This window comes from Callithrix jacchus, chromosome 3, assembly GCF_049354715.1.
Source record: "Callithrix jacchus isolate 240 chromosome 3, calJac240_pri, whole genome shotgun sequence".
Lineage (NCBI taxonomy): Eukaryota > Metazoa > Chordata > Mammalia > Primates > Cebidae > Callithrix > Callithrix jacchus.
The window spans coordinates 82262817-82289036 of NC_133504.1; the positions used below are offsets into that span (position 1 = coordinate 82262817).

Consider the following 26220-nt stretch of genomic DNA (forward strand, 5'->3'; position numbering starts at 1 on the left):
ATATGATACGATTTCAGCAGGATAACAAAATGAAAATGCAATAATTCAGTCTGATTTTACTTTGAAATGTGTCAACATGTCTACAGAAAAATATAATTATTTAATAATCTATGTGGCCAGTTACTCAAGTAAACATATTAATTTAATTCTTTGAGTATATGGGTACCATTTATTAATAAACACCTACTTTTGGTCTGATGAAATTTAACCTGCTTTGCATGGTAGTAGAAGTTCCACAAAATTGCAAACAATCATTATTTTAAGTAAGAAAAGGCACAGGATGTCATAAAAGGACAAAATGTAATAACACTCTGTATTTTGAGGGTGGGAGACGGAAGCAACAATCAGAGGGATGGCTCATGCATACACCAAATGTTTAAAACATTTTTCTATAAATGTATTAAGTTGACATTAAGTTGGGAAAATGCCTCCTAGGGGAAATCTCAGCTTGACTCAAAAATAATATTTAAAAAATATTTCACTGCTAAGAGAAAGTAGTAGTTTATGCTAATCTACTTTTTCTGCAGAGTGATTACTTTGAATTAATGATTGCAACTCATCCGCTGCTATATATAATTGTAGAAGGATCCAAAAAGCTTGGAAATATATTCATCATCAGAAAATGAAGCATGCCATAGCCAGCTTTGAAAAGGGCAGTTATCCCTCTTTCCCTTGTCTACTTCACATATACAGGCATCCCCAGCTATCCCACTGAAGTCAGATGGAAGATGCGATCCTCCATCAAATGCAATCAGATGGAAGATTTTTAAAGCCTACTATTTTATTTGTGTTCTGCATGTAAATACTTGAGGTACTTAAAATGATGAGGAATATGCCAAAATACTTACGTAGCGTTGTTACATAAAACTAAATTACAGAAAATCATATTGTGAAAATTATGTTATTTGTATTAAGCAAAATTATTTTGAGTACCTTTTATTTGCACATTTCTGCCTATGGTACTATAGAAATAATGTAATAATGGGCTCAATAATATCATTCTTGTTTCCACCTGACTTAACACATTGAAGAATTTTGAATGTCATTATTTAGTCTAGGTTAAAGGCACTATTAGAAACATAATACTTAATACCTGTATCATTTCTCTTGCTTCTAAGTTAAATCCAAAACCATCTTTCTTTGTAACACAGGCCTGCAATGAAGGGAACAGTGCTAACAGGCAGTTCTGTGTTTCTCCGGATAGCATGCTGACTGCATCTTTGTTGTCCCTCACTCTTCTTGGGCACTTGCTTTCCTCCTTATTTGACCTCTTTCAAGAGCCAATCCTAATACACTTTCATTCCCTTGTATACGCTCTGAATTTCTTTACACCTTTCTTTTTATCATACTTCCCTATAAAGTCTCAACCCTGGTTGAATCTAAATTGACACCATGTTTATGCCTATACTCCTGAAACTAAATCTGTCTTGGACCAATGTTTAATTGCTCTCACTTTGGAACCTGGACACAGATCCCAAGGGGACCTTAGTGCCCAATACAAGTCTATATTTTATTTATAATCCTACTTTTCTATACCTTTTCCTCTCTCTTCAAACTACTGCACAAATTATCTCATCCCTACTCTCAGCTGATGATCTTGTTTCTTATTTCAATAAAAAAAAGACCTCCTACAAGTAACAACTACAACAACAAAACCTTTCATATACTTCTCTCATTACAACTGCCACTTCAATATGATGATAACAAAATAAAAATAAAATATTAGGCATGATTTTAATTTTAGGCATGTGAAAATATCTACAGAAAAAGTAATTATCATAACAATGTTTATATATACAAACCTAAAAGATCTGCACCCCTTCTTTCTCTTCCATGTTGTGACATTGCACAGCTTCTGGAAGAACATGGTAAAAGTGAATGGTGCCCTCTAGAGTTGTTCCGTGAAAAATTTGCAAGGCTATTTGCAGCAACTCTGCCCCTTAACATCATCTCTTGCTAATCTCCCCCTTCACTAACTCTATTGCAAAAACAATAGAATCCTTGCTCTTCCTTAAAAATGCCCAGAGTTCATATGTGCTGTCTCCTCTGCCTGGAATAATCTTTCTCAAATTGTCTGTATAGCTTAATACATCACAACTTTTTACCTTAACTAAAATACTACCTTGCCCATTAGACCACGGCTGAGTAATCTGTTTAATTTTGCAACCCATACCCCTAGATTCCACTCTATATTTCTGCTTTATTTTTCTCCATGCTTCTAATCACTTTCTAATATATTACACTATTTACTTATTTCTTTTGTATGAACTTGGACTCACCCTGCTAAAATGTAAGCTTTCTGATGGCAGGAATTTTTTTCTATTTTCTTCACTGCTGTATCATCAACATGAATAAATGGAATTAATAAGCCATGCGTTGGTTATTTTTATTGTCAATAAAGTAAAACTTCTGAACAAAATATTTAGAAAAGCAAGTGCCAAATCAGTTGGGACATTTTATACAATGTGAATGAAAACTTGCTTGGTTTTTCTGCTGGTCCCCTTTAAATAGTGAAGTAGACCTTCAGCAGGGTCAAGAATATTAAAGGGATGTGTCTCAATTGCCCAAAATAGCTCCACTTAGGATCGGAAAGTTCAACACTGTAGAGGCAATGCCATTTCTGTGCTATTTCTTTTTCCAAAGAAAAATCCATTTGTAACACAGAGCCCTCCAGAGATTTGTCACCATTTGCCAGGCTTCAGTCCAAAAAATGTCAAGACTGACCCAGCCAATTTCCAGGGTCACATAGTCATTACTTTTATCACTTATGAAAACACAAGAAGACAATTTCAGTCTCCTAAACACAGGGGAAAATCAATGATTCTAGAATCATTTTCCAAATTGAGAATATGAATCCAAGTCCTTATTAAAAGGAAAAATAGATAATGAGATCTATTCTCTTTAACACCAGTGTTACTCCCTAGAAGTTGTACATTTAGGAGGGCAAATCAATACTTTAAGTTCAACAGGGTACTGTTTAATACATTATTTCTTTACTACAAGTGCATTGTTTAATGCTGTTAGTATTTTATTTTTTCTCTTCACACTAATTTATTAAACACCTGTGACATGTTTCTTTAACAATATTTGTATTTATTTCCTTTAAAATTATTCATTAAATACCAGCAATGTACCAAGCACTCTGCTAAGCATTGGGTACATGTTATCCAAAATATATTATGGACTGGTTTCACAAGTCATATTTCCTGAAGTGCAAACATAGGGTCATAAAAATAGAGAAAATAATATTTGCTTGTTCTTCCCCCTCTTTCAGTTGACACCTTCATCCACTTTTCAAGTTTCTGCCCAGAGACTTGTGTAAAATACAGGAAATGATTCCTGTATGTTTATGAACCCAATCATCTGCACCTCCATTTGTCCTCTTTTTTCCTCTGGCTCTCTGTGTGTGTCAGGTCTCCCTGAAAGTAGACGTCAGTGCCTGACCAAAAGTGCAGCACCAAGGTGATGCTGACGCTCACCTATGGTTTCTTCTACATCTGCATGTGAAGCTTTCAGATATGTTTGCCCATTTTTTAAAGATGTGGTTATCTTCACAAAGGAACACTGCAATGCATGCTAGCACCAAGGTGCTGTGGTAATCAAAATCAATCCTTTGTAGCAGTGTTCTTTCAAGAAAATCTGTACCCCTTTGTGAGGTTACCTACATTGTATTGTTTTACCATAATGTTAATCCGTGTTCCTAGGATCTAAGCGAGGTTTTATAGTAACTATTTCCAGCATAGCTGGTGCCAGAAAATTAGAGATGACAATGACAATTGCAGAGGATTTAATAAGAAAACTATTTACAAAGCATTATGTAGGATATAGCGAAATGTTCAGGTAATATCCTAAGACTAAACACAGTGGAGATGGAGAGCTGTGAAATCCCAAAGTTTGAAGGGACACAGAGGAAAAAAAGTCACCAGAGTTAAGATGGAAGGGGTTATATGTGACGGAGGGTTGGGGACACTTTGACAGTTGTTTTGACATTTGATTGAAGGAGTCTGACAACTTTAGATGGCGTTGTGTAAGAAGAGTTAATAGAATAAATATCCCAGCTTCACTCCTTCTTTTCTGATCTCCTACCAAGATTCTCCATTTGCCAGACTCAATTGGAAACAAGAAAGCAAGAGAACTCCTTGAAACAGTTCACACACTGGACCCTAAAATATAGAGCAAGGTGGAAAGAGATGGCAGTGGTAATGGACAGGCCACTCTTATTCCTGATTTTAGCTCTGCTCCATCTCCATGGGACTTAGGAACATATTTTGCTTTTGGTTTAAATTTCCTCTCTGCTTCAGTCCTTAGTCGTTGTACACATCTAAAGCTTGTGGTTCTTGTACCTGCATTTTCCAAAGTTGGTATTTTTGCCAAAGTGATCTGTGTATCTTTGCTCAATAAATTAATACTTAAATCGAGTGTATGGCTCCATAGCCACTATTTCAAGCAGAGTGATTATTAACTCATCTATTCCCCTCACTCTTAACCCCTAATACTATTAACCTAATTTTATACATGAGAAATTTGAGGCACAGAAAAATAAATCTCTCAAGGTTATACAACTAATAAATGGCAAAGCCAAAATGCAAATCCAGCCAACCAGTCTCCAGAGTCCAACCTCTAGTATACTGTTTGGAATAATAAATATTTTATTATGTACTTAAAATATTCTATATAATTATGTGAAAAAGAAAATGATCTCTCTACATGATGAGTTTAGTTTCTATTGGCAAGGATATTCAAATGTAATAAAGAAAGTTTTAATATAGAGATACTCTTGGAAGACTATAAGGGCACAAATTTACCTAACCAACCTCAGTCTAGGGTGGGAGAAAATAATCAGGGAATGTGCCCAAGAAGAAATCATTACTGACATTGGGAGGGCAAAGTTTAGTAATTGTACTTCAACTTGAACACAGCAAGGAACGATTGGATGAGTTTATGTTGGTGAATTACATAATTAGGTTATTACTTTAAAATAACATTCTAAAAGTGCAGCTATAAATTATAGTGAAAATATACCATTTAAAAATTATTCACATATGTCAATGTATTTTTAGGTATAAAAATGAATACCTATTTTTCCTGTCTTTAAGATTTAAGCTTATTATTAAATATCCAAACTTTTTTATATGAATTTTATGGGAAATGCATGGGATCTAGTAATGTTATTTTTAAAGCTTATCCTTTTTTAATGGCTGCATAGTAATCCATGGTGTATATGTGCCACATTTTCTTTATCCATTCTACCATTGGTGAGCATTTGAGTTGGTTCCAAGTCTTTGCTGTTGTTAACAGTGCCGCAGTAAACATATATGTGCATGTGTCTTTATAATAGAATGATTTATAATCCCTTGGGTGTATATTCAATAATGGGAATGATATTTCTATTTCTAGATCCTTGAGAAATCACAACACTGTCTTCCACAATGGTTGAATTAACTTACACTCCCACCAATGGTATAAAAGCATTCCTATTTCTCCACATCCTCTCCAGCATCTGTTGTCTTCTGATTTTTTAATGATCACCATTCTAAATGGTGTGAGGTGGTATCTCAATGTGGTTTTGATGTGCATTTCTCTAATGACCAGTGATGATGAGCTTTCTTTTGTCATATGTTTGCTGGCTGCATAAATGTCTTCTTTTGAAAAGTGTCTGCTCATATAAGCAAACTGACACAAGAACAAAAAACTAAACACCACAAGCACTCACTCATAAGTGGGTGTTGAACAATGAGAACACACAGACACAGGGAGGGCAACATCACACTCCAGGACCTCGGGGTTCTGGGGTTAGGGGAGGAATAGTATTAAAAGAAATACCCAATGTAGATGACAGGGCAATGGATGCAGCAAATCACCACCATGGCATGTGAATACCCATGTAACAAACCTGCATGATCTGCACACATACCCCAGAACATAAAGTATAATAAATAAATTTTTTAATTAATTAATTAGTTAATGCTTATCCTTAGCATGTACATATATATATAATATATAAATATGTGTAAATATGTACATATATAAATAGTAAATATAAGTATATATGTATAATGTGTATATAAATTCTACTCATCTTAAAATAAAAGCAAACTGATATAAACAAATTGATTTAAGAAATTAAGGTATTCATTTTCTTCATAATAACCATTGATCAGGAATACTTCATTCTTCATAAAATATAATACTTCATAAAATACTTCATTCCTTTAAGTATTTTATGAGATTATGACCCTGTTTGGAATACTTTTGATTCTGAAGATTACAATTATTAACTGCTATTTAAAATCCATAAGAAAAAACATTTTTGGAAGCATCAATAGTAAGCTCCATTTGATTATTGTGGGTATGGAGAAAATGGACCAACACAAAGTCAGTGGATCAAAAACTTGCCTGTGCAGCCATATCACTAGAACTATCAGGTAACACAAGCAGTAATTATCCATATTTCATTCTTATCAAAAGCTTCCCAGACAAAATTTATGATATTGAATTTCATTTATCCAATTATTAATAATAGGCTGAGGAAGATTAAAATTGTGGTTCTTAGATATAAATTTCTTATTTTAATTTTAATATCTATTAAGGAAACATTAGTTGGATGAATATTTCAACCTCCAACTAACGTGAGATGTTCATGTCAAGGACATCATTCTTTTCTGCTAGGAAAATACTTAGAAGTTAAAAGTAATTATATACATATATTTTTAAGTTAAATAATCTTAGGTGAAGACTCAACAAAAATTAAGACACATCTATCTGATTTCCACAGTTGTCTCTAGTTTCAAACTTCATGAAGGTAGAAGCCCTATCTGATACACTGTGTATCCCCAGTACTTAGCAAAGTGCTTGACATAAGTCATGAACTCAAAAACAATGACTTCAAATGTAGTTTAACTTTATTATTTTGATGAGCATTTGGTAATTTTAATTTAAATGACTGTAGTCTCCTATGCACTATTCACTGGCTGCTCAATATATGAGATTTAACAGTCATATACATTACATGATCGTATCCAGCTAGACAAATGGATATTTACCATGTCAATCAATTTTATTGAATAAGTACTGAGAAGTGTTTTCTCAAAATTTTCCTCTGTTTTCTCAGAATTTAAACCACTAGACTTCTCACCAGAAGCTCTTAAATCTTTTTATACTTATTAGAAATAAGTAAAGAATAGCTCTTGAAGTCAGGTTTCCAAACTAGAAACAAGAGCCACTTTAAGTTATATTAAACAAGAAGACTTTTTACTTAATAAGTCCAGGACTCCCAAAATCTTTGAAAGGACTCATGAAACAGAGTCTATGCTGCACTCCTGCAGGGACCCTCAGAACCATATAGAATTGGTTCCCTGGGGGAGTTACCATTTCTGAGGCTGCCACAGGAGCTCTGTAAAAACGGTAGGTCTCTGACATCCTTTCTTGTGCTTGGTCAATTTGGCTATTGAAACTTGTGTATGCTTCGCAAAGTTCTCGTGTTGTGTTTTTCAGCTCCATCAATTCATTTATATTCCTCTCTAAGCTGTTTATTCTCATTAGCATTTCATCGAACCTTTTTTTAAGTTTCTTAGTTTCTTTGCATTAGGATAGAACACGTTCTTTTAGCTCAGAGAAGTTTCTTATTATCCACCTCCTGAAGTCTGTTTCTGTCAATTTCATCAGACTCATTCTCTATCCAGTCTTGTTCTCCTGCTGGTGAGGCATTGTGATCCCTTGGAGGAGGAGAAGCATTCTGGTTTTGGGTGTTTTCATCACTTTAGCACTGGTTTCTTCCCATCTCTGTGGATTTATCTCCCTGGAGTCTTTGCAGTTGGTGACTTTCAGAGGGGGTCTCTGAGTGGATGTCCTGTTTGCTGGTGATGAAGTTATTTCTTTCTGTTTCTTAGTTTTCCTTCTAACAGTCAGGCCCCTCTGCTGTAAGACTGCTGGAGGTCCACTCCAGGCCCTGCTTGCCTGGGGATCACCTGCAGCAGCTGCAGAACCATAAGGGTTGCTGCCAGTTTCTCCTTCTGCTATCTTTGTCCCAGAAGTATACCCGCCAGATGTCAGCCTGACCTCTCCTTTACGAGGTGACTCTTTGGACATATGGGGGTCAGGGAGCTGCTTGAGGTGACAAGCAGCTCAAGTGCTGAGCTGTGAGCTCCATTGTTCTGTTCAGAGCTGCTGGGCAGGTACATTTAAGTCTGCTGCAGTGAAGCTCATAACTGCCTTTTTTTCCCAGGTTCTCTGTCCTGGGAAGGCGGGGCTTATTTATAAGTTTCTGTCATGCTTCTGCCTTTTTTCAGAGATGCCCTGCCCAGCGAGGAGGTAGCCTAGTCATAGTCTGCCAGCAGAGGTTTTCCTGAACTGCCATAAGCTTTGCCCAGCTGCTGTGTGAACTTCCTTGCAGTTTTGTTTATAGGGGTATAGTTAGAACTGCCTCAGTAATAGCAGTCTGCCTCCATAATGGTGAACTGTCTCTATAATGGCTAGCCATGTGCAGAAAGCAGAAACTGGACCCCTTCCTGACACCTTACACTAAAATTAATCCAGATGGCTTAAAGATTTAAACATAAGACCTAACACCATAAACACCCTAGAATAAAACCTAGGCAAAACCATTGAGGGCATAGGCATAGGCAAGGACTTCATGACTAAAACACCAAAAGCACTGGCAACAAAAGCCAAAATAGACAAAAAGGATCTAATTAAACTCCAGAGCTTCTGCACAGCAAAAGAAACAATCATTAGAGTGAACCGGCAACCAACAGAATGGGAAAAACTTTTTGCAATCTACCCATCTGACAAACGGCTAATATTCAGAATCTACAAAGAACTAAAACAGATTTATAAGAAAAAAACAAACAAACCCATTCAAAAGTGGGCAATGGATATGAACAGACTCTTTTCAAAAGAAGACATATATGAGGCCAACAAACATATGAAAAAAATGCTCATCATCATTGGTTATTAGAGAAATGCAAATCAAAACTACATTGGGATACCATCTCACACCAGTTAGAATGGTGATCATTGAAAAAATCCAGAGACAGTAGATGCTGGAGAGGATGTGAAACAATAGGAACACTTTTACACTGTTGGTGGGAGTGTAAATTAGTTCAACTATTATGGAAGACAGTGTGGTGATTCCTCAAGGACCTAGCAATAGAAATTCCATTTGACCCAACAAGCCCATTACTGGGTATATATTCAAAGAATTATAAATCGTGCTATTATAAGGACACATGCACATGAATGTTCATTGAAGCACTGTTTACAACAGCAAAAACTTGGAACCAACCCAAATGCCTGTCAACGACAGACTGAACTGGGAAAATGTGGCACATATACACCATTGAATACAATGCAGCCATAAAAAACAATGAGTTCGTGCCCTTTGTAGGGTCATGGATGAACCTGGAAACCATCATTCTTAGCAAACTGACACAAGAACAGAAAATCAAACAGCACATGTTCTCACTCATAGTTGGGTGTTGAACAATGAGAACATATGGACACAGGGAGGAGAGCATCACACACTGAGGTCTGTGGCAGGGGGACTAGGGGAGGAACATTGAGGGGTGGGGATTTGGGGAGGGATAACATGGGGTGAAATGCCAGCTATAGGTGATGGGGAGGAAAGCAGCAAACCACATTGCCAGGTATGTACCTATGCAACAATCCTGCATGTTCTTCACATGTACCCCCAAACGGAAAACGCAATAAAATATTAAAAAGAAAAAAAAAAACAGTGAGTCTCTGCTGCTGCCTTGCAAATAGGCACCAAATATGGCTGCAAAAAGAACTTGCTTATTTGCAAGACCTTACTTCCAGCAACAGAAGCCAGGAGCTGCCAAAATTTAGGGTTTGCCTTCCTACCGCCCTCCAAAATTGGTCTTGAGTACTTCTAACAGGCTCTAACTCATTTTCATTAAAAGAAAAAAGATAGCTGCAGAGGAGTTTGAGAAATGTAGACTTTGTTTTATAATCTTTCCAAGCAAAAAAATAAAATAAAATATGGAGAAGAGATCTAGTTCAGAAACACGCATATTAAAATCAATTCTTTCTTGTAAGTCTCTTCAGGCATGCTTTGGGGAGGGGAGGGGTCACAGGAGAAGCAACTTAGTGAAAAAGCCAAAGCAAAGATGATAAATTTAAATTACTTAGGTAGATATAGCTCTGACACTTGTGAATATAAGCAAGTTATGTGCGTTCTATGAGCCTCTGTTTCCACATTTTATAGCAGTATCCAGTCCTCCTCATAGAATGATTAGGAAAATCATATTAAACATAAATTTAAAATACTTCATAAATATTGATACAGACATGGGGCAGGAAAATACTGGGAGAGGTTCCCGACAAGGACCATACCCTCAAACCTGGGACTGTAACCCAAAGTGAGAAAATGCATTCCTGTTTTCCCACTCGAATGTTGCTTTTTGGCCTGCTCTGCACCCTATCCTGCACCCTTAAAAGTTCCAGGCTCCCCTGGCAGAGGGGCGGCAGAGTGGTGGCAGAGCCACAGAGCAGAGCAGAGCAGCAGAGGAGAGAAAAGAAAAGGCAGCTGGATGTCAGAGAGAAGCAGCTTGACTTCAGAGGAACAGCTTGACAGCAGGACTTTGGAGAAGTGTTTCTTTGGCCTGGGACAAACTCAGTAAAATCCCCCACATTCACCACTCTTCAATTTCTTCATGCGACCTGATTCTTTCTGGACACTAGACAAGAACTAGGGTGCCAAGAGGGCAGGTGCAAAAAACTGTCACCCTGACCTTCCACTGAGCTGTTAAACAATTAAGCCATCCTCGGACAACAAAGCTAAAAGAGTACACTGTAACACACTCCCTCTGGGATCCTGGGAGTTGCCAGTACCCCCCTAGATGCTGCCACGAAGCTGCACAGAGTTCTACTCCAGCTGGTACCCAGGAACACTCATCCTGGTCCCTGCGCCTGCTCATTCACCTGCATGCTTCCTATCCTGTGAGGGGTTGAGAGCTATGGGCTGAGTAGACAAGATAACCCAAGGGAGCTATTCCATTTCAATGTCAGATACTAAGCAATTAAAAGAAGATATGATCAGTAGGAATTATAAAGGAAAATTAAATGACATTATTTCAGTTGTTGTTAGAGCTTTAGTGCTAAATACATTTTATTTTATTCTAATTTTTGTAAAATGGTGATTTTTAATATAGTCTGTAAATTATTACAATATCTTATTTCACAGCCTACTGGGATTTAATGTACTGGAAACATTAGATGAAGTCAAACCCCTCTATTTGTGGTATCATGTCTTATGGTAGTGTGGATTCCATAGATCCTATAAGAGACATTGTTCTAATAATTAAAGCTATATTTGAATTTGTTTTGTGCCATTTATATGTCTATTTTTATAGACTCTCAAGTGCTTCCTATATTTATATTGGAAGATTTTTCAAATCTTGTGATTTTTGTGATCCTGTGTAAATATGATGCTTAGTTGATTTTCTAGTTGGCCAAGTCTTTGTGAAGTAGATTTTAAGCCCTGGACAGTAAAGAATAAAAGCTTCTAGTTCAATGAGCCCCATTATAACAGAAAAAGAGTTGCTAGGGAATTACGTCTCACTTTGTGTTGTCATTTGAATTGAAAAAGCATAAACTCATAATTATGTAGTATGATTTACTATTTTAATTGAGCTCCAGTTGCCAGTGTGATAAGATGACCTTATGAACAGTATAACACTGGGCCCTAAAAATCAATAAATATAATAAAATTTTTTTACTGCCCCTTCCTTCCTACTCACCAATTCAATTGCATTGTACCTTCTGTTTTTTTAATGAAAGCTCTACAATTCATTTTACTACCTGTCAAAAGTAAAATGTCTTTTTTTTTCCTGAGGAGATATAGTTGTTTGATATTTCAATTCTTTTTGCTGATTTTACTTTTCACTGTTTTGTTTCTAGGATACTCACATACTTTATCTAGCCTTCTAGGCTCCCAAATTTGGAGTAAAATATTATACAATGGTAGAGAATGGAACTAACAAAGTGATTAGTCAAGACTGTTAGGATTTGTACACTGTTGATTTTGTCATTTTCACATTATGGGACAAGTCTTATAAAACCTGAGTATGAATCCTTTGAGAGAGTAAAAGGAGGATAATGGATTTTATTCCCTTTTCCTGTGAATCAGGAGCACCTTTCTGGGCACATTCATACAATTCTATTTACCAGACAGAGGACTTTGGACACCCTTGTTTCTAGATTTTTCTCATGAAGTACATCTCTGTCTCACACCTGATGCATCAACAATCTTGCAATGTCTTGAATGCTGGAGAATCCTCAAATTGGCTTCAATTATTTATTAGAACAATGTCTAATAAACAATTATCCTCAAATATCCTCAAATAATTATCCTCAAATTATCCTGAAATAATACTTATCCTCAAATATGGCTTTATTTATTAGAACAATGTCTCTTATGGGATCTATGGAATCTACACTATAATAAGACATGATACCATAAGACTTATCCCATAATGTGAAAAGTGACAAAATCAACAGTGTACAAATGCTAATAGTCTTTACTAATCACTTATCCTCAAAATACTCTGTGGTCACTCATTGGGGAGCAAGGAACAAACCTGAGGGAACTAAGGCTGTGCCAGTGCGTGTCCCCTAGTGATGTCAGGGTAACAACTGTTGCCTGTCCTCTCTGGGAGTTTCCAAGTACTTTTACTACTGGACTTTACCAACTTTGCCTTGTATCAGAAACACAAGTGCTAGAAAGAAGTATTTTTCTTCTGCACAGATCAAGAAATAAAATTTTCCCAAGTGTGTAGCAAAAGACTCTAGCTCATTTTACAGCATTGATTTCATAATTCAGTCTTTCTACAGAGTGATTTGCTGTAATAGATGTTAGAAAACACCCATAGTCTTGGAAAAAGAGAAGTGACTTTGGCTATACAATGAGGGTCATTACATGAAAGGAAGAATGATGGAGACTTGTGAAAAATTTAGGGTCCATCTTCTGAGCTGAGTGTAATGTATGACTAAGGCATTGTAGATACATGATCCATTCACTACTTGCTTATTATACCAGACTGAATTCTCTTCCTCTGCTGTGTACCATGTAATAGAAAATATAAATGGCAATTGTCAAGTCAACACTTTTGTGTTCTGCTTATTGATTCAATAGGCTTTCATATATGACTGTGCATTGTCATTTATAACCTCAATTGATGAGACTCAATCCTACAAGGAGTCTTTATAAAGCAGATAAGCATTTAAAGAGATGGATATAAAGAAGCAGAAATGAGAAAACTGCAGATCTATTTTATGTACCTAGCAATATAATCTCATTCTTTGACATTTTTTAAATATTTTGTTTAAATTTGTACTAGTTTTCTTTTAGAGTTGACAGTTTACCCAAGAATCTCATAGTAAAGTGTAAGTTTTATAAAAATAAATGGAGTTGCTATGGTCTAAAACCAAGGAGAAAATCTTAACCTTTACCTTTCCTTTACCCTGGGCATCTAAAACATCACTGGATCTTGTATGGTATTAGTCCCCTGCCTTTGAATCTGACTGTAAATAATTTTATTAATTAACTATCTTCACCTAATTGGCACCGAAGAAATAGTTTCCTAATGCAGTCTTTATTCATTTCCGTCCCCTTATAGTTTATCTTAGCATGTTGTCACTAGGTCCTTCTTGAAACTCAGAGCAGACCTTGACTTCCATGCTCAGAAAGCTTCCTTATCTACCTTGTTAAAATCAAATTAATTCTAAATCCCTCAGTTTAAATGTAAAAGTTCATCACTTCATCATTCATACTTACCTTTCTGATTTTCTTCAACAACACACACACACACACACACACACACACACACACACACACATTCTATACCCTTTCATCCTCCACATTTGGGCACTTCTTCAAATGACACCATCCCCCTCCACACATTTATCTGAGGAAGGGCCAAGTTCACTTCTTATCTTTTCCCAAAACTTTATAATTCAAAATTCTAAATTAATCTCACCCACACACCACCTGCCCAAAGTAATGACTTTATTCGTTATGCCATCGGAGTTCTATCAGATTATGAGCTTCTCAAAGATAAAACGTCTACCTTGTTGGATTTTTAATTCTCATATTTAGCATAGAATTCAATGTATTCTAAATAGCTGTTGGTGGAAATGATTTTAACTGAATTAATTGACCACATTCCATCATGATTTTTTTCTGGCTTTCTTTTAGGAACATGGAATACCAGTCAGCATGGGCTATGCTGTGGCCCCACATCACTCAGGGGTCTACCCGGTTCACATTCAGTTGTATGCAGCTTGGAAGAAGGTCTGGGGTATTCAAGTCACCAGCACTGAAGAATATCCACATCTGAAACCTGCCCGGTACAGAAAGGGCTTCATTCACAACAGCATCATGGTGAGCACAGAGGGCCATACGTGTTAAAGAATGTTAATGTTTACATGAGGAATGAAGACTGAGGGCCTTTTCCTCTAAGGATGCAACCTCAAACCTCTTTTACATGATTGTTAGAAATGCCCAACATACCTCAGTGGTGACTGGTTATACATTAACACGTCTTTTGGCTTTAGGCCTCTCCTAAACTGTGGAGTGGCTTTGGCAAGTCTAAAACAAGCTGAAACTAATAGGAATGAGTTTTGTATAGATTATCCACTGCAGTTTCAGTATTTAAATTTTGCCTGGGGATTCTGTACTTTTCCTAGGAAATTTTTCAGTATCTCTTTGGTTGGGTGGTTTTACTGACAGTTTTACAGGAGAATAAGGCTCCATGGATTAAGAAAACACCTCTCAAGTTGTTATTCTATCAACAGACACAATGTAACAAATAGCATCTGAGAGTTAAATGTATCCATTCAGTTTATTTTGGCTTTCAAAAGTATCTAAGGATACTGCTCTTTTTTTTTTTTTCTTTTTTTGGTCTTTTCCTTACATACTCCAAAAAGGGAGGTATATGTTTTTCTTTTTCCCACATAGTAATTAAAAAATAATAGGATGTAGAAATTCTATAAAGGAGAATAAAACCAATTGGATTTTTAGATGGCAATTTAGAATCATTCACTGGGGGGAGGAAAACATTATACTAATCACTTTGAGATAAAATAACCTATTTTAAAATATATGTTCCTACTTCTAGTGACTTAGATTATGTTTTTGTAATTAGTTGCCAAGATCAGAGCACATGTTTACAAACTGTTCTCATTCACTTAAATATTTACACCTTCCTAATTCATTATTCATATTGCTATTAGAATCCATCTATCATCTATCTATCTATTTATGATTTATTTTTCTATCTAAGCACTATCTGTGGCTAAAACAAATGCACCCACATGTATCTAACCAGAGCTGATATACAGTATTTATTATCATGAAGCTTTATTTTATTGTAAATTGGTAATCAAAGGTCTGAAGAAGCCTCAGATTTAAGAGAAGTTGTTGATAATGCAAATAGTGATATTGATGTCCATAGAAATCTAGGAGGTATAAACAGAATTACTCACATAATTTCAAATCATAGTGAAAATATCCAGGTTTCTCTTTACCTTTGCTTTATCCTCTGTATCCAAAACACCACGAGATCTTGTACAGCATTAATTCCTTTCTTCGAATGAGCATTCAATGTATTTTGAAATAAAAATCATTCTTTTTAACCAATATTACATGCATTTCTTTACCTTAAATTTAACATAAACCCTTACGATAATTAAGCAAAGAATTAAAAGAAAATAAAAACTCCAAGCAATTAGACACATTTGTCCATTAAATTAGCAATAGTTTGTTATTCAAAATATGATTTTGTAATAAAATTATTTGGTTTCTTTATTAAAGATTCAGTTTTACCAAAAAAAAAAAAAAAAGAAAAAACCCACAAAATATGTTAGAAGTAATCACTAAGTAATTTGACTACTGTGTGACAAAATTTAAATTCAGGGTATATTGAAAACAAAGCTAATGTGGAAGGGGTTATGGAAACCAATTGTTTTGAATCCCAGAACTTGAGTACCTTTACACTGCAGGACTTAATTTCAGAGCGAGGAAAGTAACAGTCTAATGACATGAGAGATGTAACCTTCGAGAATTTCCATCTTTCAATAAAATTAATACTTAGATGGCTTTCCATTTTCCCTAATCATTTAGCATAATGCAGGTGGTGGGTTACATTTGTAGAACCAAGTGAAAATTACTTAACCTGTATGCTCTATGCCTTTGATTTGGAAACTCCTTTAATGTTTACATAATTACACCAATATCAAATTGTGATTACAGTAAGATTTTGACCTTAGCAACCAAGAAAATCCAATAAGAAATTACAGTTTGCATATTCTGACGTTATGAGATAGAGGTGAATTTCTTAAATAAATTATGCCATGTACTATTTTTCCCCAATTTTACCTAGGTCCTCCCTCGACAGACTTGTGGGTTGTTCACTCACACTATTTTCTACAAAGAATATCCAGGAGGACCCCAAGAACTGGATAAAAGTATCAGAGGAGGTGAACTTTTTCTCACAATACTTCTAAACCCAGTATGTATTCTATGTATGCATCTTGCACTAAGATCAGTGTTTTCAAATGTGTTTTATTTTCCTGCCTTTTAAACTAAAAAATACTTATTTTCTCTATTTACAGCATATCTTACTGATTTTGCATTTAAATCTATATTAAAATACTTTTTTGATAAAATTTGACTTTGGAACTGATTTTACAGTAGATTTTTGCTAATCTACTGTAAATGTTATATAGTAATCTACTGTATATAATCTACTGTATGTAACATATACTGTAGATTATACTGTATATACATACATATATATTTGTATTACAAATATTTGATTACATAGTCAAGGTTTTTACTTTGTCATGTGGCTGGTGCAAAGTTTATTTCTAGCAGTAAGAGTTTTCCATTGTTATTTTTTTCAAGTTAGTTCTTTCTCTCAGATTTGTGAAGGCATAATTGACAAAGAGGAATTGTTTATTTTCACAGTACACCAAGATGTTTTGTTATATGTAGACATTGTGAAATAATTAAATCAACCTAATTAATATACTATCATCTCTCATTTTTTTTTGTAACAAGGAGGTTTAAAATACTTATTCTCTTAGCAATTTTTAAGTATACAATATGTTACTGTTAACTGTTAACTTATTCATCCCATCTAACTGGAACTTTGTTCTCTTCCACAAACTTTTCCCAAGCCACTGGCATCCTGCTCTCTGGATCTATGAGTTCAGCTTTTTAAAATCTCACATACAAGTGTGATTATGAAGTATTTGTCTTTCTTTGCCTGACTTATTCACTTAACATATGTCTTCCTGGCTCATCTATGTTGTCACAAATGACAAGATTTTCTTCTTTTTTAAGGATGAATAATATTTTATTTTATAAATAGGTACATGAATATGCCACATTTTATTTATTAATTCATCTGTCAATTGACACATAGGTTTATTCCAAATTTGGCTATTGTGAATATGCTGCAATTTTCATGAGGATTAAGATATCTCTTGAACATACTAATTTCAGTTCCTTGGTAAAGGCATTGTAGGATCAAATGCTATTTTTAAAGGTATCTCTATAGTGTTTTCCATAATAGATGAAGTAATTTTCCCACCAACATGTTCAAATGGTCCCCTTTCTCCACATCCTCCCAAACTTTGTTATCTTTCATCTTTTATAATAGCCATTTTAACAGGTGTGAGGTGATATTTCGTTATGGTTTTAGTTTATATTTCCCTGATGATGAATGATGTTAGCACTTTTTCATATAACTCTTAGACATTTGTATGTTTTCCTTTGAGAAATACCTTTTCAAATCTTTTGCCAATTTTTAGCGAACATTATTTGTTTCTTACTGTTGAGTTATTTGAGTTCATAAAACACATTTTGGATATTAAGCCTTTGCAGATATATAGTTTTAAACATTTTCTCCCTTTCTATAGGTTGTCTTTTCACTCTGTTGTTTATGCCCTTGGCTGTGCAAAAGCTTTTTAGCTTGATGTAATCCCATTTGTCTATTTTGCTTCTGTTGTCTGTGCTTTTGGGTTTATGTAGAAGGAAGGAGAGAAGGAAGGAAGGAACAAAGGAAGGAAGGAAAGAAGGAAGGAATAAAGGAAGGGGGGAGGGAGGGAGGGAAGAAGGAAGGAAGGAAGCAAGGAAGGAAGGAAGGAAAGAAAGAAAGAGAGAAAGAAAGAGAGATTGATTCCCAGGCCAATGTCAAATTTTTTCCTATACTTCCTTCTAGTAGTTTTCCAGTTTTAGGATTGGAAAAACTGGAAACTTTGATTTAAGTCTTTTGTCCATTTTGAATTGATTTTTAAATATGGTGTGAGATAATGGTCTAATTTCGTTCTTTGTATGTGAATATTTAGTTTTCCCAACACCTGTTTATTGAAGGCACTGTTCTTTCCTCATTCTGTGTTCTTGCAAACTTTGGCAACCTTTAGCAAAAATCAATTGACTGTAAGTGCATAGATTTATTTCTGGGCTATCTGCTTTGACTCCATGGTCTTGATGTCATTCTTTATGTCAGTACCTTGCTGCTTTTATTACCATAGCTTTATAGTGTAGTTTAATGTTAGTTAGTGTGATGCCTCTAGCTTTCTTCTTCTTTCTCAAGATCACTTTGACTAATCTGGGTCCTTTGTGGTTCCATCGAAATTTTGGATTTCTTTTTATTTCTGTGGAAAATGTCATTAATATTTTGATAGAAATTTCATTGCAATAGTAGTTCACTGTGTGTAATATGGATATTTTAACAATATTAATTATTCTCATCCATGAACTTGGAATGTTTATTAGTGTCTTGAAGTTCTTAAATCAATATTTTGTAGTTTTCAGTAAATAGGTATTTAACCTCCATGGTTACATTTATTCCTAAGTATTTTTTTAATGGTATTGTAAATGGGATCATTTTTTAAATTTCTTTTTTCAGATACCTTGTCAATGTGTAGAAACACTACTGATTTTTGTATGTTGATTTTGTATACTTCAACTTTATTAAATTTGTTAGTTTTAACAGTGTTTTTTTCATGGAATATTTAGAGTTTTCTCCAGAAAAGATCATGTCATCTGCAAACAGAAACAATGTAACTTTTTTCTTTTCCAATTTGGATGTTTGGTTTTTTTCTTTTTCTTGCCTAGTATCTCTGGCTAGAACTTTTGGTATTACCTTGAATAGAAACAGGGTGAACATACTTCTCTTGCTCCTAATCTTAGGAGAAAAGCTTTCAACTTTATACCACTAAGTATGATATTAGCTGTGAGTTTGTAATATATGGCACTTAATGTGTTGACATGCATATTTATACCTAATTTGTTGAGCTTTTTATCATGACTGGATGTTGAATTTTGTTACATGCTTTTTCTGCTTCTATTAATATGGTTTATCACACTTACATATTTGCATATGTTGAACCATTTTTGTGTCCTAGGGATATATCCCATTTGATCATGGTGTATTAATGTTTTGATTTTCTATTGAATTTGGTTTGTTAGTATTTCATTGATATTTTTTGTCTCTATGCTTGTCAGAAATATTGCCTTGTAATTTTTTTTTCTTATAGAGCCCTTAATTGACTTTGATATCAGGGTAATGCTAGCCTCATAAAATGAATTTGGGAGTGTACTCTCCTCTTAAATTTTTTGGAAGAGTTTGAGAATGATTGATTAATTCTCTAAATTTTTTGTAGAATACACTAGCAACACCGTTAAGTCCTGAACTTTTCCTCGCTAAGAGACATTTAGTTGCAATTCATTGTCCTTACTCATTATTACACTGTTTGGATTTCCTGATTTTTCATGATTCGGTTGTTTGTTTCCGGGAATTTATCTATTTCTTCGAGGTCAACCTGTTAGGCATATCACTGTTCATAATAGTCTGTTATTATCCTTTGCATTTCTGTGGTGGTAGTTGTAATATCTTCCCTTTCTTATTTTATTTGGGGTTTTCTCTCCTTTTTCCTCAGTCTAGATAAATAGATGCTAATTTTATTTTACTTTATAAAAATCCCACTTTTGGTTGTATTGATTTTTTTCTGTTTTTCTAATCCCTATTTTATTTATTTCTGCAATTCTTGTTTGTTGTGTTTTTTCTGCTGACTTTGGACTTACTTTGTTATTCTTTGACTAGTTCTTTGAGATGTAAAATTAAGTTTTTATTTGATATCTTTCTTTTTTCTTAGTGTAGGCATTTAGTGCTATAAATTTCCCTCTTCAATCTACTTTACAACCCCTTTATAAGACTAGTTGGTAAATTCTACCACTACTACAAAAAAATTAGACTGCATTTGTAAATAATTTGTTTCTCTTATGAAAGTCAAGAAACACCAGAATATTTTTAAGAAGCATGTGTTTAATATAATGATTAAATATTACATAATATCTCATTTGGCTTCCATTTTTAATTGTAATAATGACATATTAATATGTGAAACTCTATTCAAAAATTAAAATTCATCATGGATCCCATTAGGCCCATAAGTTAAGTTTGCTTCTGGCTGGAGATTTCAGTAGGCACACTTACTTCAGTTTCTAAAAGTGACCACAATGTAAAGCTGAATTGAAACTATATAGCTTTATATTATCTTTGTATACTTGGATGACCTAAAGCTTATTTTAAAAATTTTGCTATTTTGAGGGGGATGGAAATCAAAGATAGAGAACTTGACCTTTTGGGTGTGTGTCTTTTCATCTTCAATAGTTTTAATTTTATTTCATGTTACAAATAGATGTATAATGGTATAGCAGTGTGGGAATTCCAACATTATATAATGCTGTGATTATTTCTGCTTTCTAATTTCTTCTCCTTCTCCTGTAATGATTCCATTTCTGAGGTCCTAGGAAAGCTTGTCCTCATTTATGTTTCAGTGTATCTAGAAAATATGAAATAGCAGACCTTATGCTTTGCCCTCTTTGTTTCATGGAACAAAGTCTTATACTTGAAGAAAAAGATATACTTTGAACATAGCTATAGATAAGTTGGCTGTGGTAAAGCTCTAGGTGTGTTTAAAATAAATTACTTTAGATAATTTATACATACTATTTTAAATTCTAAAAAATTAAATAACTCAAGTGTGAAAATGGAAACTTCTAAATTTGATTGGAATATAGGGAACTGAGAGCAAAAATGCTTTGTCAGATTATGAGTAATTAAACCATCTTCCCCTACATCTGCCTGGCTATTGAAAACAAAACAAAACAAAAGGTCTGTTGGGCAGAATGGCAGCCCACTTGGAACAGGAGCTTGGATTCTCTATGGTCTTTAGCAAGAAACTTCCTTTCTCAGAACTTGCTTGTACCTCTGATTAACAAACTAGTTGAATTAATCCTCAATGTACCTCAAAGGTATTCCTACCAAACCTATATCTGAGGCATTTCAATCTTTTGTGTATATTTCAAAATTGACAACTTTTGCATATATTTCAAAATGAACACCTTTTGCATGTATTTCTAAAAAGCATCAAGTATATTCTAAAAATAATTTTAGAAAATTGAGATATAAACATTAATGAAAGCAAATGTGGAAACTTCTCTCTTCATTCCTTCCCTTACTGCTAATTTAATTTCAGCACAGGTAAGGGTTACTTCATCGTACCATTTTCATTCTAGGGCTGCATTCCTGGCACATATCTGTCCTAGTAGTCTCCTTAGGGTAAGTCAATAATTTTCAGAACACTGACCATTGCCTCCCCTAAAACTCTTGCCCCAGGTGTGATTGTTACTGGTGTTTATAACTTGAATTTTGTCTATTTGTTAATAAAGACATAGATTATGCATCTGTTTTTAACTATTTTGAACACAGTACCCCTCATAGAGCATAATTTAGAGATTTAAACATGAAATAAATCTCAAGACTTTAAATAACATAAAATAATATTTGGCTTCTAGTATTTCCATGTTTACCACTTGTGAACTAACCAAACTATACTAAGTCTTATAAACCTCACTTTTAAAAGCTTATCATTGCTACACAGATGTATTGATTTTATTTTAATTTTAGGCAGATAGGATAGTGAAAGAGGGGAGTATTAGGAGGCTTATTCTGTCCAGTCATAAACTACGCTTGCTTTGTCATTGTAAATTGATGGTAATTGCTATGTAGGATACATAGGTAAATGATAGAAACCAGGATAGACACAGCAGGAATAGAGTTAAGGGGGTCTAGAGGGTTAATAGTATGGATAAGATAGCATATCCTAATATGGGAATATGAAGTATAGTTAAAGCAAATAATATGCCATAAAGATGAGGGTTTAAGGAACAATGTTGCTCAAAACAAGGACTGCATATAGCCTCAAGCAACATGAGTAGATATTCCTTAGATCTCAAGGGAAACAGGCTAGAGGTAGCATCTGGTAGAGCCCAGGCCAAATGACACTTAGTTCCAGCCTTCATAGAAGAAGTTATCAGATGTCTGAGACTGGGTTCTCCAGAGAAACAGACCCAACAGGATTTAAACAGATAGATAGATAGATAGATAGATAGATAGATAGATAGATAGATAGATAGATAGATAGACAGTGAAAGAGAGATTATAAAGAATTGGCTCAAGGAATTGTGAAGGTTGTCAAGACCCAAGATCTGACATGCAGTCACGAAGCTGGGAGACCCAGGAAAACAGATGGCACAGTTTCAGTCCAAATGCCAGCAGCCTTAAGACCCAGTGAAAACCAAGACTGCAGTTATAGTCCAAAGGCAGAGAAGAAAAACCAATGTCCCAAAATGAAGGCAGTAAAGCAGAAGGCAATTCCTTTTATGTAGCTTTTTTGTTTTATTTGGGTCTTCAACAGCTTGAATGACGATGTCTACCCACATTACAGAGGACAATCTGCTTTACTCAACACAGGGATGTGCACTGGACTAATTAAAATGTTATTCTCCTCCAAAAACACCTTATGGACACACCCAAAATAAGGTCTGACAAAATTATCTGGGCATTCCATACTCCAGTTAGGTTGACACATAAGTTTAACCATCACACCAGATGAGGAACTGCGGGAGGCAGACTTGGAGTGAGTGAAGGAAAATGGGAAACACAGAAAGAAGGAAGAAGTGAATGAAAGAAAAGATAATTCACACTTGAGTTGTTTCTGTATAAGTGTCTTCTCATGAATAGCGAGGTGATGGGCTATGATTTATATTTACCTCACTAATATTGAAAAAGTAAATACTGGGGCTTCGTGATGATGAGTTACTACTTCAAGTTTAAGGTTTCAACAAGGCTGGCAAGGAGGGAGCCTGCAAAAATGGTATGGGGAAAGAAGTCACCAGAAAAAGAAAAAATAAGCCAGCCTTCTCTTCCATTCTTTTCCTCCAATAATCACTTAATTCTTTGTCAGAGTAGAGAGATTTTCATATCTTTCACCCAAACTGTGATGAGCAAAGAACTATAAGTTAATTAATTTGAGGATTAAAATTATCAATATCAAGTAATATGCTCTGAAGAATGTTTCTGTTTAACAGAGCTGTTTTTAAAGGAACAAATCAGGAATACATTATTCTAGGTATCAGTCAAATTTCCCAGGGGAAATGTATTTTTAGTGGGAAGTATTAAACATCCGTGAAATCATCCAGAGACTATCATTTTCTCTACCTTCTTTTCCAGCTGACACTCAATGTGTAAAAGTAATGTTTGTAGGAACTTATAAGTAGAAGAGGTAATTAATAGTGCTAGCCTAAATTCTAAAACATAAAAGCCAATCTATACTGTATTTCCTTTTCCATTAATCATCTATGCTTTAATATTATGGAAATGCTACAGACAATGTATGATGTCTCTCATGTATGGTAATTTTCTCTGTGTATTTGAAAATGATTGATAGTTTTCTGTATTTAGTATTGTTGTTTTAGCACGCTCATAAGTGGATGAATAAGGACGTACCAGCATGACACAAAGCTAACAGTGAAAGTAAATATACCAGACTATGATATTAATATCTAGTTTTGCTCAGCATATTAAAATAAAAAATGCATATCTAACAAGGTAAAATTTAAAAGGAAACAATGAAAAGTCCTAATCATTTTCAAATAAAATAACAATATAATCTAACCATTATATGAGAATAAATATCATATAAGGATAAATTAAGTCTGTCAGAAAATTGTGTGGGCTGTAATCATGACATATTAAGTTCCCTGTTGTTGAAGCTGTCAAACAGAAATTTTGTAGAAATATGAAATCTATTATTGAGCTTCTAATATCTCATCTTATGCTAAGAATCTGTTATTTCTATGTTCTCATACAATTAAATGGTGAGTACATCTCTTTTATTGTAAAATACACACACAAATCAAGTTAATCTTAAATAATACAAGCATTATAAACTTGGATCTAATCTATAATTGTAAAGTCAGAGGAAATGGGAAAAGGATAATTTTCCAACATATTTAATAATTAAAAGATAAGTTAGGCCGGGCAAGTGGCTCACGCCTGTAATCCCAGCACTTTGGGAGGCCGAGGTGGGTGAATCACGAGGTCAAAAGATCGAGACCATCTGGTCAACATGGTGAAACCCCATCTCTACTAAAAATAAAAAAAATTATCTGGGCATGGTGGCGCGTGCCTGTAATCCCAGCTACTCGGGATGCTGAGGCAGGAGAACTGCCTGAACCCAGGAGGCGGAGGTTGCGGTGAGCTGAGATCACGCCATTGCACTCCAGCCTGGGTAACATGAGCGAAACTCCTTCTCAAAAAAAAATATATATATACATATATATATATATATATATATATACATATATATATATATATATATGTGTGTGTGTGTATATATACATATGTATATATATATGTGTGTATATATATATATGTATATAAATGGGAAGATATCTAATGGTAGATATATTGAGGGAAGTAGAGAAAGGAAAACCTTTTCATTACTTGTATACTGAAATATAATTTCCAGATTTGCAGCACCATTTTGAATTTTGATTCATAGTTACTGAATTCATATGTATGGAAGCAATCCTGTTAGGTTAATAAAAGCTGGAAAAAGTATATGAAGGAATGCCCTGAACTCTCCCCTTAGAGTACTTTAAAATAGAATCAACAACTCTATAGTTCTTTTTTATCGCCTTGGGAATTCATCTGCCTAAAGGAAGGAGACTGGATTAAATAACCTTGAAAAGTTTCACAACTTGTTTTTCTTCTTTATAACATCTGCAACTTTGCTCTGCAGTCAAAAAGGCAAATGCCACAGCAAAACCAGTATTGTTTCTTTCCTTCTTCAGATTCCAGTTTGAGGATTTGCATTATTTTGTGTTGGCCCTCTCTACAACACAACTGTATCTATTCTGTGTTCAAAAGTTTCTGATATTTTTTTCTTTCTGCATTTTTAACTGTTTTTTTTATGTTGACTCTCAATGGCATTCAGAGATATGTCCCGTTTTCATAGTTTGACACATTTCAAAATATGTCATTATTTTATAATCTACCATAAAACAGAAAATATGAGTTGGAATAAATTTTTACATCTTGATTCACATGAACTCCTAATAGGTATTAGATCTTTTGATTCAGCCAATTGCAAGGAATGAGGTTTCTTGATTTCCCTGGATATCAACTTGCTTTGCCCAAATGAGTATAACAATTTAAAATTAAATGATATGAGGGCCATTTGAATGGGATTTCAAAAGCATACTTTGACATCTGTCTATTTAACATTCAGATACCTCCCTCTTATTTTTCTTAGATTCTTGCCATGCCTTCATCACATATTGATATTTTTCTGCACTGTTCCTCACTTGTCAAATACTAACATGTATATTTCCCTGGTGCTGAATCCTTCCTGTATTTTCAAATAATCTTTGTTCAGACAGAAAGATATATAATTTAATCATGTATGAGGTGAAACAGCTTACACCAGGTAGTCCACCATCACTCAAGTTGAGACACTACCCCATAAAATATACAGCAACTGAAAATAGACAAAACAGTCTGGAGTCTTATGAGATTGTTTCCACAATAAGCATAAAAGCTTGAAATTAATATGTCCTATAGGACTTAATTTTTTCTAACTCATTTTAATTTTGTGCTACATGAAGAGCAACATAAAAATAGAATTTTCTGTTTTTTTGACAGATATGTTTGAAGAGACTCAGATTCTAAAATGCTCTAAAATAGCATTGTAGGAGTCAGAAACATTTCTATGCCTTCCAAAGTTCAGAGCAGTGCCTAGACTCACTAACCCTCACCTGTTCTATTGGCCACTTGAAAATTC

The 26220-nt window shown here is 34.6% G+C and overlaps 1 protein-coding gene across 1 annotated transcript in view; it reads left to right on the top strand.

Annotated features, from left to right (window-relative positions):
* LOC100395907 (N-deacetylase and N-sulfotransferase 4) overlaps nt 1-26220 on the top strand; it is a 308362-nt gene that overhangs the window by 181213 nt on the left and 100929 nt on the right. Inside the window, exons 5-6 of the mRNA XM_002745451.7 lie at nt 14216-14401; nt 16401-16529. Coding sequence (XP_002745497.5) covers nt 14216-14401; nt 16401-16529 — 315 coding nt within the window. The remainder of the gene's footprint in view (nt 1-14215; nt 14402-16400; nt 16530-26220) is intronic.